At 45.4% G+C, this 12,740-nt stretch overlaps 2 protein-coding genes across 2 annotated transcripts in view; both read right to left on the reverse strand.

Annotated features, from left to right (window-relative positions):
• The window catches only part of LOC121657826 (disintegrin and metalloproteinase domain-containing protein 19-like), a 32,631-nt gene extending 32,375 nt beyond the window's left edge, over positions 1-256 (reverse strand). Inside the window, exon 1 of the mRNA XM_042013960.1 lies at positions 159-256. Coding sequence (XP_041869894.1) covers positions 159-219 — 61 coding nt within the window. The 5' untranslated portion in view covers positions 220-256. The remainder of the gene's footprint in view (positions 1-158) is intronic.
• Positions 257-5,011: 4,755 nt separating this feature from the next.
• Positions 5,012-12,720, reverse strand: LOC121657847 (transcription factor SOX-30-like). The gene is made up of 5 exons (XM_042013990.1): positions 11,895-12,720; positions 10,459-10,698; positions 9,000-9,173; positions 7,368-7,845; positions 5,012-5,448 (listed from the first exon to the last, which is right to left on the reverse strand). The coding sequence occupies exons 1-5, from the start codon at positions 12,499-12,501 to the stop codon at positions 5,079-5,081; spliced, it is 1,869 nt and encodes a 622-aa protein (XP_041869924.1). The 5' UTR covers positions 12,502-12,720; the 3' UTR covers positions 5,012-5,078.
• Between the last annotated feature and the right edge of the window lie 20 nt (positions 12,721-12,740).

Below are 12,740 nucleotides of genomic sequence, written 5' to 3' on the forward strand. Positions count from 1 at the left end.
TCCATCCATCCATCCATCCATCCATCCATCCATCCATCCATCCATCCCCGGGCGTTCCCGGAGCCGGAGCGCTGGCGCGGGGCTGTCGCGCAGCTCCGCCCGGGCATTCCGCACTCCGCCCGGGCATTCCGCACTCCGCCCGGGCATTCCGCACTCACGGGGCGGCAGCCGCAGCAGCAGCGAGAGGGCGATGCCGCAGAGCAGCCCCGGGACCCTCATGGCTCCGGGCAGGGACCGCGATCCTCCACCGCCGCCGCCGCCGCCGCCCTATAAACCCGCCCGGCGCCGCTTGTCCCCTCCCACCGCGGCACCGCGCCCGCCCGCAGCCCCCTCCTCTCCTTCTCCCTCCGCACACCCCGGGATGCTCCCGGTGCTCCAGCGGCTCTGCCCTCCGGCGCGGGGCTGAGCTGGGCTCTGTCCCCCTCCGGGGCAGGGGGAAAGCCTGGGCACCTCCCTGGGGCTCCCTCTGCAAAACCGCCCCTCCGGCGCCTTCGTCAGCACAGAAATCCATTGTGCGTCCAAAGCTAGGAAAAAGGGGACAGCTGGGGGAAGGAAGGAGCTCAAGAGCTGCTTATTTATTTGTTTGCTATATTGATGTGCAATCTTATCATAGCTGATCCCATGGCTCCAGAGACACCCTAAATCTGTCCCCTCCTGGGAAATATTTTACTCCTGGACAGCTGAAGGGATACAGGATAGATTTTTATGTGCCTGTATATAAGGACAGAAGGAAAGGACGTTCACTGCCTGTCTCCCGTTATGGTCAATGGAAGGGCTGGGCTTGAGGAAGGACTTGGGAACATCCACAGCTCGTATTCCCAGTGCTGCCCTTCAGGGATATCTGCTCACTGCCATGACTCCCCCAAAGTAGCATCCCTGTCTTCTCCTGCATCCTTCAGGGCTGAGCCAAGGCTTGAAGTCGACACATCATCTCTTTGATGGATCTCTGCCCCTCAGGGAGCTGCACAACTCTGTCTCACTGCTGAATTAGCCCGTAGGGTCAGGATTGCACCACGAGAGGAGAGTCCGAGTTAGTGGGGCCACGCTGAGGTTACCAGCTGCAAACACTGGGGGACTCCACGGTGCTGTAGAAGCTCCTTGCACACACTGAGCCCACAAAAAGCAACTGCCTTCTCTGTGTCAGCGTGTGACTCCCAGCCAGCTCAACTGCAGCCCCACTCAAGGCTGCAAGGGTTGACTGACATGGATTTTTATGGGGTCAGCTCCGAGTGGCAGGAAGTGCCATTACCTCTTAGCCACACTCCTCAGACAGACATTGATCTGCATTATCCATTCAACCCTCTCCATTCATCTCTATGCTTGAAGTGTCTGTGTAGGTGAACCACCAGGGAAATGAGAAATGGGGAGAATTTCCACGTGGATAGGTTTTCAGAGTGTATCAGTAAATCAGGCTGGTAGGAAATGAATACTCCCTTCAAAATAAAGGTTTGCCAGATAACAGTAATGATTCTGTCTCTTGTCCAGAGGATTATTTATGCTATTAAAAACTCTAATCTCTTTTGTACTGAAGGTCTTTGCTGGCTCTTGCCATGGCTGCCCAAAGGAAATGTGACTGTTCCCACTTGCAGATACCATTTTGGTTTCTATCTTACATATGTCCCCTTTGTCCCCCAGCACTTCAAACACTGAACGTCTCTGATTCTGTGAAGGTCAGTTTATTTCTGATACCAGCCTGGGAGAGGAAAGTCAGGAACTGTAGGGACACCTAGAAAGAATTATCAGGGTGAGAGAGCTATAAACGACATTTTAGCTGACCCACAGAGGTAATGAATTTTCTTGACACAACTAAATCTTGTTTCTTAGAGCAAAAAATACTGGGGAAAAATTTCAGCTCTTTTCTAATCATATGGAATATCCTGAAGGGAAATCTTGATTTTTTTTTTTTTTTCTCCTGTGAATTCCCCTACTTATTTATAGCTGCCTGTAACATAGAACAAAACAATGGCACTATTGTGCATGTCTATATTATAAATAAGTTAAAATGCAAGCCAAATTTAGACACAAATTTAGCTACTCTGCTTTCATCCTTGCATAAAATTTCTCTCTACCCAAAGGAAAAAAAAACCCACTTTGATACAAACATGTATGCTCGTACTAAAGGACTGTCACAAATCTTCTCAGTACAACAAATCTTTGCAGGGACTGCTCCATATATTTCTCTAAAAGAAGATCAGCTCAAAAAAGAAAAAAATTGAATAAAAAGAGCCTTATTTAAAGATTATTAAAATATTTATGCCAACATCTATCTGCTTGTGATTGTTTTCAGTGTTCAAGTATCATAAAAATACGTGCAATATTTGCACTTCTTATATAGTGATATTTTTACCTTTGGATCTTGGTAATATGAGAATTGATATCTCAATTTATAAATAGAAACAAGATTTTATAAAAATAAACCAGAAACTCCCTGTATAAAAATAAAATGACAGGCTGTGCAGTGGTTATATATAGGTGACTCTATCTATATATTTATGATACATCATTTACATTATTGAGACATTGCTGCATGGAAAGATTCAGGATATTTTAGCCTTATTAACAGTGCTCTGGTGCTCTAACGCTGCCTCTGGCACAGGATGAGTCAGATCCTGCCTGTGCCCACTTGTTCAAAAGCTCTTCCCTAAGTCAGTGGGACATTTGCTGGATTTCACAGAAAAAGGTCAGACTTCTGGTTATCTAAGAATTACACAGGCTCAGACTCATTTCCTCCAGGATCCAAACCACCTGATTAAGAGTATCAGCTGGGAATTTCAAGTCTGCTCTGTTCCCTCATCTGTTACATCCCCCATGGCCAAGGCATGGAGCAGCAGCCTCCATGCAGCACCCTTAAGCTCAACAAAGAGGTGTTTCAGCCTCCCCAGGGCAAAACTGATGACAGAGCTTTTGCAGAGGGGGTTCTGCACTTGCTCGACAATTTGCAAGATGATTTAATGCTACTGTTGTTAGCTGAAGAGCAAAAGATAATGATTCTTCCTTTACATTCATAGTAAATCAGGAATTAGGCACAGAGAAGGAAACAGACCTGCAGAGGAAAATGCCCGTTCAAGAAACAGACTTGAGCAGAGAATGACTCGGACATGTATCAGAGCTCAGTAATATTCCATTGCAATTCTCTCTTCAGAAATGGGAAAGGCTGTGGAACAAAGTGCTCTGAGAAGACTCCTGCTGACACTGAAGGAAACGTTAGCCAGAATCAAAGTCTTAGCAGGAGAAGGGAGAAGACTGTCCTGCCTAACCTCTGCATTACAGACACTCCCACTGATGAGAGAAATGTTATGACTTTGGCTGACTTGAGTGGAATGTGCAATCTCCCATTTTACAGAACATTCTTCTTGTTCAGGTCATTCAAAATGATCAAAGGAGGGAGGCTGTGAACCCGTGAGGGAAACTGGAGAGTTAAGAACGAACTCCTTTATCCTAACACTTGAGAGCAGCTTCAGCTGACCCAGAATATTCTGTTTAGCTTTGGTTTTCCACCACCCATGTAGGGCAGCAGGGATATTTGGAAGGGCTCTGGAGCAGCTGTCCTGCCAAAGAGGGAGAAGTGCTGTAAGATGATCAGCAGCTAGACAAGGGCTTGTCCCGATGTGCCGATAGCAAAAGGGTATCAAAGCACTCCCTGGGCTTCTTTTAAAGGGTGGGTCACTGCTACCACTTTCTGCTATGACTTCTGCTTCATTCCTGCAGACAAGTGAACTTGAAGGAGATTGTACCTGCAGACATCTTTTTAACTGTATTTCCACATGTGAAATGCTATAATCTTCTCTGTGCTGTCTGCAAACTTCTCCAACACAACAGTGACTATACTGAAGTAGTTCATTCTCATAAGAGAAGGGAAACAGGTATAACAGCACAAGGGCTTTTAATAACATCCAATCCATAAAAGTGTCCAGTAATTTTGGAGAGGAAAGTTGTCTCTGTAAATGGATAGCCACAGGCAGTGATGCAGGGAGGCACCGCATGTCTTTAGACTTCTACAGCAGCAGGAAGAAAACAAACTTTGTGCAGAAAATCTGCACCTGTTTTTCAAGCTGAGAAGGATGTAAGGTGGTTTTTAGTTTAGATTAAGGTAAACAGTAAGGAAGAAAATAATTTTAAGCAAGTAGAACATGTCCCTCACGTCCCAATTACCTTCTGCACTGCCATGAAGGCTTGCAGGAGGGCACACAGTCACCAAGGGACTGGCCCTGCCTGTGCTGGCCTAGACTGGCCACTTCACACTGCCAGAGGAAAGTAACAGCACAGATACTTGGCACTTCAGAAATCTGTATTTAGGAGAAGTTTGTAGGTGAGCTGAAAACGACCTAGAAAGGGGAACTAAAAACCTCTTCTATCACATTTTCCCAGCTACAGGGCTGCTAGACATGCTGAGGGATGATGCAGAGGAAGCCAGGTTTGAGTGGGTTGTTTGTATAACTTTCACTTCTGTTGTAGACAAGACAGGAGAGCCTTCAAGAGAGCTCAGCTGAGGGCTGGCTCCAGTGACACAGACCTGCAGACACAGATCCCTAACAACCAGTCCAGGACATCAGCTCTAGCTGGGAGGGAAGAAGGGATCACATTTACATGTAGTTTCCCATTAGTATGTACAGGATGTGTTAAATCAGTCCTCTCTTCCTCTGGGCTTAGCAGAATTTATCAGAACAGTTGCGTACCATTCTAGATTCTGGTGCATTGAAACATGTCTGATGTCTTACACCACACGGTATAAAAAAAAAGATGGGAGAAGAGGGAAGTTAGATCTAGAGAACGATCCCACAAACAGCTGTTTTATACCCCGAAACAGGCTTGTGGAGGAATTAGTACATTTGGCCACATGCATTCCTGCAGGCCAGATCAGCTTTCAGTGAGAATTTAGAAATGAACAGGCATTTTCTACTATTTATAAGACTTTCCTCTTATCCAAACAGCTCATCAGACTCTTCAAAATGACCTGTGCAACTTACTAAAGCTACCTGGGTTTCCCATTGAACACACTTGACTGAAAAGGTGGTGTTGAGGAAAACATTTATTTCCCATTGTATAATATTTCTCTGGATTATAATATGTTTTAAAAATTACAATACTTGAAAAAACTTTACTTCCTCTTCCTCATCACTGTCAGTTACATTGACAATGTAAGTGCTGGAGGGAGTAGATGGGGGGGATGGCAAAACCTCCTCCACCACTTCCACATCCAGCTGTGGCAGGGGGCTCAGAACTCGCTCCTCACTGTAGGTGCTCTGACTGAACACAATTTCGGGGCTCCCACAGACGTGCTGGTTCTTACACAGCCTCTCTTCTGAGTATGGCCTGAAATGATAGTCTTCATCCAGAGGGGAAAGGATCACCTCCTGCCTCTGGTTCCTCTCTTCATAAAAGCCAAAGCACTGAGGCACTGAGCTGGAGAAATTCCCGTAGCCAAATGGAGCTCTGAGTGGGAATGTGCTGCAAGGAAAGAGATTCAAAGCTGGCTTTCAGAAATGTGGGGCTGCACAGTGACACTAATGTTCTATGCTACTCAGCTTATCCTGTTTTTTAAAACCTACAAACTTTAAAACCATGCCTAATTTCAGCACTAGGACCATAACAAGAGTCATTCAGATTCCATTTCTGTGCATAAGCATTTGTTCAACCTCATATACACATAAGGTTGCTCTGAGAACAAACATAATTTATCAATTATGCATTTATCAATCAAATAATACCATGCATAAACCAGCATGCAGTGAGTTAATCAACATACTCAGATTAATAAAACAAAGCATCAAAAGTCAGTTTGTCTAATTTCTGCATGCCGAAATTTGTGACAGACCTGGGGTAAAAAGCTCTTATTTATGATTTTTAGTGAGCTCTTTCATCTGTTACACTGTTATCAAACAGGACAGAGAATCTTGTGCCCAATATGTGGTTGTCAATGTTAATATTTAAAGAACACACAGTGATACATTTTTATAAAGTAACCACATAGTAAATTGCAGGAAGTTACTATGTCAAATGGAACCGTATTCCTCCAGTGGCAGATGCCTGAATTTTCATTCTGATGCAGAATGACACAGGGATTGTAATTTACAGTATTTTAGAGAAATTCACTACATTGTGAAGAAAACAAAACGTGAAGAAGTAATCGAGCTCTACAGTGCAGACATTGTAAAGACATTGATACAATATCTACTGATGTTTCAATGGGACTATTCATCATTCCAATCTAATATTTAAATCTTTAGTGCATACATCTGCACTTTCAGTTCAGAAATCATGACTCCAGTATGCAAGAAATGAGTTTATAGAACAGACAACTTATAAATCATTGTATTAGAATGACCCTGGCATTAAGAAAGCTGCCAGCCTTCAGAAGTCCATTAATGTGTGAAATCAGAACAATCTTTTATGCTGCAAGAACACTCTTCTCTCTCAGAGGCCTCACAAAACTGTCTCCTTTCAGACACCAAGGGCTGAGCAAAGATCATTTTTAGCAATTTTGGGAATATGTGTCCTGTGTTTCTTTAAAGGACCAGAAACATCTTGTATTGCACTTACCAGCTCCTGAAGTTCTTCTGAGTCTAATGGGTCATCATTAGCCCTAATTAAAGACCAGGTGGTCTTATTGCCACAGGAACATACTGGTTGTTACTACTAGTGAGAATGAGCAGTGTACAAACAGGCAAATTTTAAGTCTAATAATCATAATAATTTGTTAGGTTTGCTACTGTGCAGTCATGAAAGAAAAGTGATGCCCTATAAAGAATAAGCATCAGATGACTTGTGTTTGAGCTGCCCACCTGCACCAGGGCACTGGTGCTTTCTGTGCATGCTCAGCTCAGCAGATGTCCTACGGGACATTACATGTGTTAGCTTGGAAATTCTTCTATTAGGGGATGTCTGACTGACTGTTCAGAGACTGAAAAGGAAGAACTAGGAATTACTGCTTACACAAGAATTCTGCAGGCACCTCCCACCAGGCTGGGTTTCAGAAATATTAGCACTTATGGCAATCATAGTGTACCCAGGAGACATCTCCAGGGCACACCTACTTTAATTCTATCTGACCATTTTCGAAATATATTTACATTATCTCTACCTAACGCTCTTCTGCCTAAATCAACTGCACTTAGACCCATAAAGTGGAAAGAAAATACTTGTGTTTTCCATGGCCTTAGGAGTGCCAATTACTGCAATAGTTCTATGGAGCCTTCAGTAACTGGGCACATATTACGAGCAGGCTGAGGCCAGGGGGTCCCACCACACGGCAGCTACAGGAAGGTAAGAGCTCATTTCCCTCTGAAAGCTCCATCTGCTTTCTGCAAGTCAAAAGACTCTCTGTCTTTCAGCATTTTTTCTTACTGGTATTGAAATGGTTTCATTACCTTGAGGGGAAACAGCGAGGTCCAGGTATAAAGGAAGGGTGGCAAAATGGATACTGAGGAGTTCCTCCAAACAAACTGGCTGGTTGTCCAATGGGAGCAGACACATAGGCAGGGGAGGGAATAAAAGGGGTAGCCTGGGGAAGAGGTATGCCTCTAGGGAAAACAGAAACCCCTGGGATCTCACTGTTAGCGACAGAAAACCTGCCACTAGTGGTGCTGATGTTACTTGGGTTTCTGCTGCTGAAGCTCTCAGCGAAAACGGGTGCAGGTCTCTTCAGGGAGAAATTGAGCCCAGGTGATACAAAAGCTTCTGTCTGAGCAGGTTCAGCAAAGTGCTGTGATGAAACTACAGGGTGCAGGGACAGAGTTGGAGCTGCAACAGCCACTGACGTGGGGCTTGCAGCCGTGGTCTGGAAAAGGGTCATGGGCCCAGCGTGTTGAATGGAAGAAGCTGGCAGACGGATGGCAGGAGACTCACCTTCAGGAAACAAAACAGTTATTTATCAGACATGAGTACAGAGTTCTGATAAACAGCAGCAGAGCAAACCACAGCATTTCTGAGCAGACACAGAACATTTCTTCACAAACTTTCCCGGCAACTCATGTCATACATCTAATGTGTTTTGACAAATGGGTTTGGAGCTCACACTTTAAAGCTTCCTTCCATAGAAACCCAGGGGCGGAAGGAAGTGGCTAATGAGCTGTGGCTATGGGTCTGGTGAGGCTATGTCTTGTCCTATTAAGGCCCCATAAGGGTTGGAGTGTGCCTTCAGCTCAGAAGACCTCACAAGTCTACTGAGTTGGAGTGAGCCAAATTTAAAACAAATCTTTGTGCTGAGGAGTGTAAAACACCCTGATCTCCAATATGGTTCCTTATTTCACCAATGAATGTACGACTAGACAATTTCACTTTGAAATGTTTTGCAGAGCACCAACTTCAATGTACACTTTCAAATCACACCTCATCAACAGGGCTGCCTTTATAGGGAAAGGTTTCAAAACACATTGCATAAAAGTTTTCAAACATCACTAACTCAGAACTTCACCAGAGCAAAGCTGAGTGTTCTTTTGTTTTAATATCTCCAAGCATTACCACACGGCATAATCAGGCATTTCATTTTCTTGTCTCATTGCAAAGAAAGCAGCCCTTGTCAGGATGCTTAAAGAAGAAAATGCCATTGCCTGGATCTGAGCTGTCTGCTGTTGAAATCCACTACCCATGCACTGACAGAGCCTGAGCTCTTTCTCTCAGGAATATGCAGATCAGCTCTTACACTGAACTGAGGGTTCTCACACTACACTCTATTTCACAGCCAGTGTGGAGTTCTTGTAAAAACAAAGATCCTTCCAGGGTATCTGTGAGGTGGAGACCAAACAAGGGAAAGACGCAGCTGTAGCCTAACAGCTTAAGTAGCACAAAGTGTTGGGTAGTAGCCACAGCTTCTCCAGGCAACCAGTGGCAGGGCCTCACCATCGTCACAGCAAAGTTTCCTCCCAATATCTAATCTAAACCTACTCTCAGTTTGAAGCCATTTCCCCTTGCCCTGTCATTACATGCTCTCGTAAATACAAGCTCTTACTGGAATAGGTAAATTCTGAATTTTTTAAAATAATTCACTAGAGAAAACTCACAGACTGGACGTGCAATACTGTTCTTAACGTTGGAGTTGACAAAAGAGTAAGTTGGTGATGAGAAGGGAAGGGTGCCAGCTGGGTTTGTAGTGATGGTACTCTGGGAAGTGCCCGAAAATGCAGCAGAGCCAGGAGGTGGAGAACACTTCTTTTTGTTCGGCTGATAAACCCAACCTGTCAGAGATGAAAAAAAAAGCAGACATCCAATATTTTGGATGGTTTCATTGTTTATCTAAAGCTCTGTTATCTGTAATTCTGAAGGATCTGATAACACAAGTCCAAAACCTGCTCCTGTAGGCAATGGCAATGCTCCATTTGTTTTGGTGAGCTGGAAATGGGGAATTTTACTGGAGATGGAAATGAAATAGAAATATTTGGGCATTGTTGAGATGTTACCAAGTAGTGCCTGCTTGGGAGACAAAGAAATACCGAACAGTGGGGAGTGATGTGGCCCAGCTGAGGAAAGCACATTAAGGAGAACATGACACTGGCACTGTGGGCTTTCAGTGTGGAACAAAACCACTACTATTCAAAATGTGGATCTTTCCTCATTGTTTCCTCAACCCCTTAAGTCTCACATACATCTGCAGGTTACAAGATGTAACAGAAAATATAACCCACTAGGAACCCTGCATAGATTTTGGGAGAGTATGTTTGCCTTTGCCTGACAACATTAACCAAACACTTATAGACATATGAATAAATGTATTATGAATTTACACTGAGCTGCTTGGTTTCTTACATGGGTTAACTCTTAATGCAACTTTAAACACCTTTTTTTTTTTCTTTTTTTGAAAGATGCAAGGAGAGAGGGAGAATGATGCTCTTTTCCTTGTTTATGACAGATTAGACAGGATCATGAATGAGCAGCATTATGACAACAGAGAGAGAAAGGATCACAACATCTGGTATCTCAACAGCTTTTCAGAAGTGTTCAAAGTACTTATGCTCCATTATCTTCTGGATAAATGAATTTGTTAAGGGTACAAATTTTAACACTTGACAAAAGGCTGAGAAACAACATTTTCCACACCATTATTTGGGAACCTCAAGCCTACATGATGAAGAATCCCACAGAATACAATGCTGTTTGTGCTTCCTGTGACATTTCCCTTTCCTGCTTTTAAGGAATGGATGCATGTGTCACCACAGGCCACCTGGGCAGCTCTTTCTGGAGCAAGGAAACTGATGCAGCAGGCCATGTTCACAACAAACTCGCTCTCTGGCCATTAGACTACTAAAGCATTCAGAAGAGCTGCTGTAGCTGTGGTGGTCTAAGCACCATCATTTTGAATGCTTTAAAAAATTCATACAGTTTCAAGCACACAGAAGGGTTGTGTATTGCTTGCAATATTTGTGATTTTTTTTCTATCTCCATTACTTGCTATCATGCAAGAGATTGGTTTTCCAAAAAGCCCTGCACTTCTAAAGCATTCAGGTAAATAAACAAGATGTTTACCAGGAAATTCCTCCCTGTGCCTCAGTTTTATTTTGTTAGCTTCCTCGTAATACGGCTGCTTCTGCTCTTCAGTGAGTTTGCTCCACTCCAGGCCGAGCTGAACACTGATCTCTGCATTGTTGGCACCTGGGTTGGCTTTGGCCACAGCAGCCCTGTGGATCCGGGCCCACACCATGAATGCATTCATTGGACGCTTCACACGGCCACTTTTGGTCTTGCTGAATGGAGTGTCTGGCATCCCTGTGCAACAAGGCAAGGAAAGATCATCATCTTCCAGGGAATACAGCAGGTCACACTCAACATTACACCCAGAAGATGCTTGGCAACAGCACCACTGGAGCTTTGGAACAGATAAAACTCAGTGCTTATTTGGAGAGCAGTTCCTACAAAATAACTAAAGCTGAGTATCCTCCACTGCCCTTTGCGGAGTCACTGCACAAGGAATCAGTTACCTGGCTTTCGTTACATATAATTAAAAAAAAAAAAAAAGAAAGAAACAGGGACTGCTACCACACTAGTTTGGATTTCAGTTGGCTTGCTTTCTTAGGAATTTACAAAGTAAACGTTGTATAGCACAGACCACATCACAGCAAATGTGTTACCACCACCAGAACTATGTATCCAAAGCCCTAAGGATGCAGAGACTAGGACTAAGGATGCTAGGGCTGTTTAGTCCCACACCTGTGCAGTCCCTGCCTTCTCAAGTGAGGTTGTCACTGTTTCGGGTTTCTGCTTGGGTTTTGTTGTGTTGGTTTTTTTTTTTTCCTTTTTTTCTTTTTTTGGATTTGGACACTCATTTTGTTGGAGGAACCTGTGTTCCCAAATGATTGTTACATGATACCTGGCTTTGGCTCTTTGTAAACACCAGCTGCATTTTAATTGAGTTGGCAACATGATGAATCTCCAGGCCCCTTAAAACTAATCCCTGAGCAAGCAATTTCCTCTCTGGAAAAGGTTTAGAAATTAACTTTTTCACATAATCAATAAAGGGGAAAAGTCCTTAAGACCTTACTTAAGTAATTAATTTTGAAAGTTTAGATATTAAAAAAAAAAAGGCTTCTAATCCAGATGTTTCAAAATACTCTTCATTTAACATGTCCAGATTTTCTCAGAGAGGTGTACAAGTACTTTGCAGCTTTAAAAATCAAGCACATTCCTGACCTTAAAACTGCAATCACAACTCAGTGTAATTCTGAACACTGTCCTAAGGGGTTTCATGCAGACAAGGCGCAAGGTGACAAAAACTGCACTGATTGTAACAAACCACTACAGAACTCTGTGCTCCCGTGCTTTTGTGCCTTATGCTGTGCAAGAGAGTCATGTTAAACCCAGCCTATGCAAAGGGATGGTTCTCAAACACGACCTTTGCACTTGTGTTCTCCTGCCTGATAACCTGTCACCTGTGTGCCACCTTGCAAGCTCTCTGACCACAATACCTGAATCCGAGGGCAGGACTGTGAGGGGAACGTTTTGTGTTTCAATCTTTGGACGCTGCAGTAGAGGCTGCAACTGAACTGGCACTTGTTTTACCGGCACTGGAGTCACATGCATCAGCTGCGAGGGCAGAGGGCCTTGGAGCTGTACGTGGGACCTGGAAGGCAAGGACTGAAACAAGACCGGGATATTCTGATCTTGAGGAGGGTTTCCAAGCTCGCACAGGGATCCAGCCGGGGCATCGCTCTTCTCCACCTTCAGTGGGCGGGCCTCAAAGGCCACGATGGGTCGGTCCGTTCGGACAGCAGCTCTTCTCCAGGCCTTATTCCCACTTTGCTCCAGGACCTTCTCCTCGTTCTGGCGGTCACCGCTGCCCCCTTCATGGTCCCTTTCTCTCCTGATGACACCCCGGGCCTCCTTCTCAACCGCCGCCGGAGCCGAGATGCACTTGCTCTTCTTCGCTGCTCCTTCGCTGTGCCCGGGCCGGCTCGGATGCTCCTGCACTTGGACGCGTAGCCCTCCGAGGGGGCCCATGACCTCCCTGTGCCTGGGGGGCGACGCGGGGCTCGTCCGGGCGCGGAAGCGGCAGTGCCGGACCCTGCGCTCCATCGCTCCGCTGCCGCTCCTCGGCCGCCGCCACCGTTGCGCCAACGCTCCCCGCGGCCCCGCGCCGCCGGCGCGCACCGAACGCGCATCCCGCACCAACCGCGGAGCGCGCACCGAGCCCCAGCCCCGCCGGCTCGGTCGCGCTGTCCCCCCGTCCCGCGCCCACGGCCGCCCATCCCGTGCTCGTTGCTCGGCGCGCACGGACCGGGGCGCACGGGCCCCCGGCCCCGGCCCCGGCCCCG

Source organism: Corvus kubaryi, unplaced genomic scaffold, assembly GCF_017639235.1.
Source record: "Corvus kubaryi isolate FWS band 111438036 unplaced genomic scaffold, C.kubaryi_AGA036_p1.0 split1-37374, whole genome shotgun sequence".
NCBI classification, from domain to species: domain Eukaryota; kingdom Metazoa; phylum Chordata; class Aves; order Passeriformes; family Corvidae; genus Corvus; species Corvus kubaryi.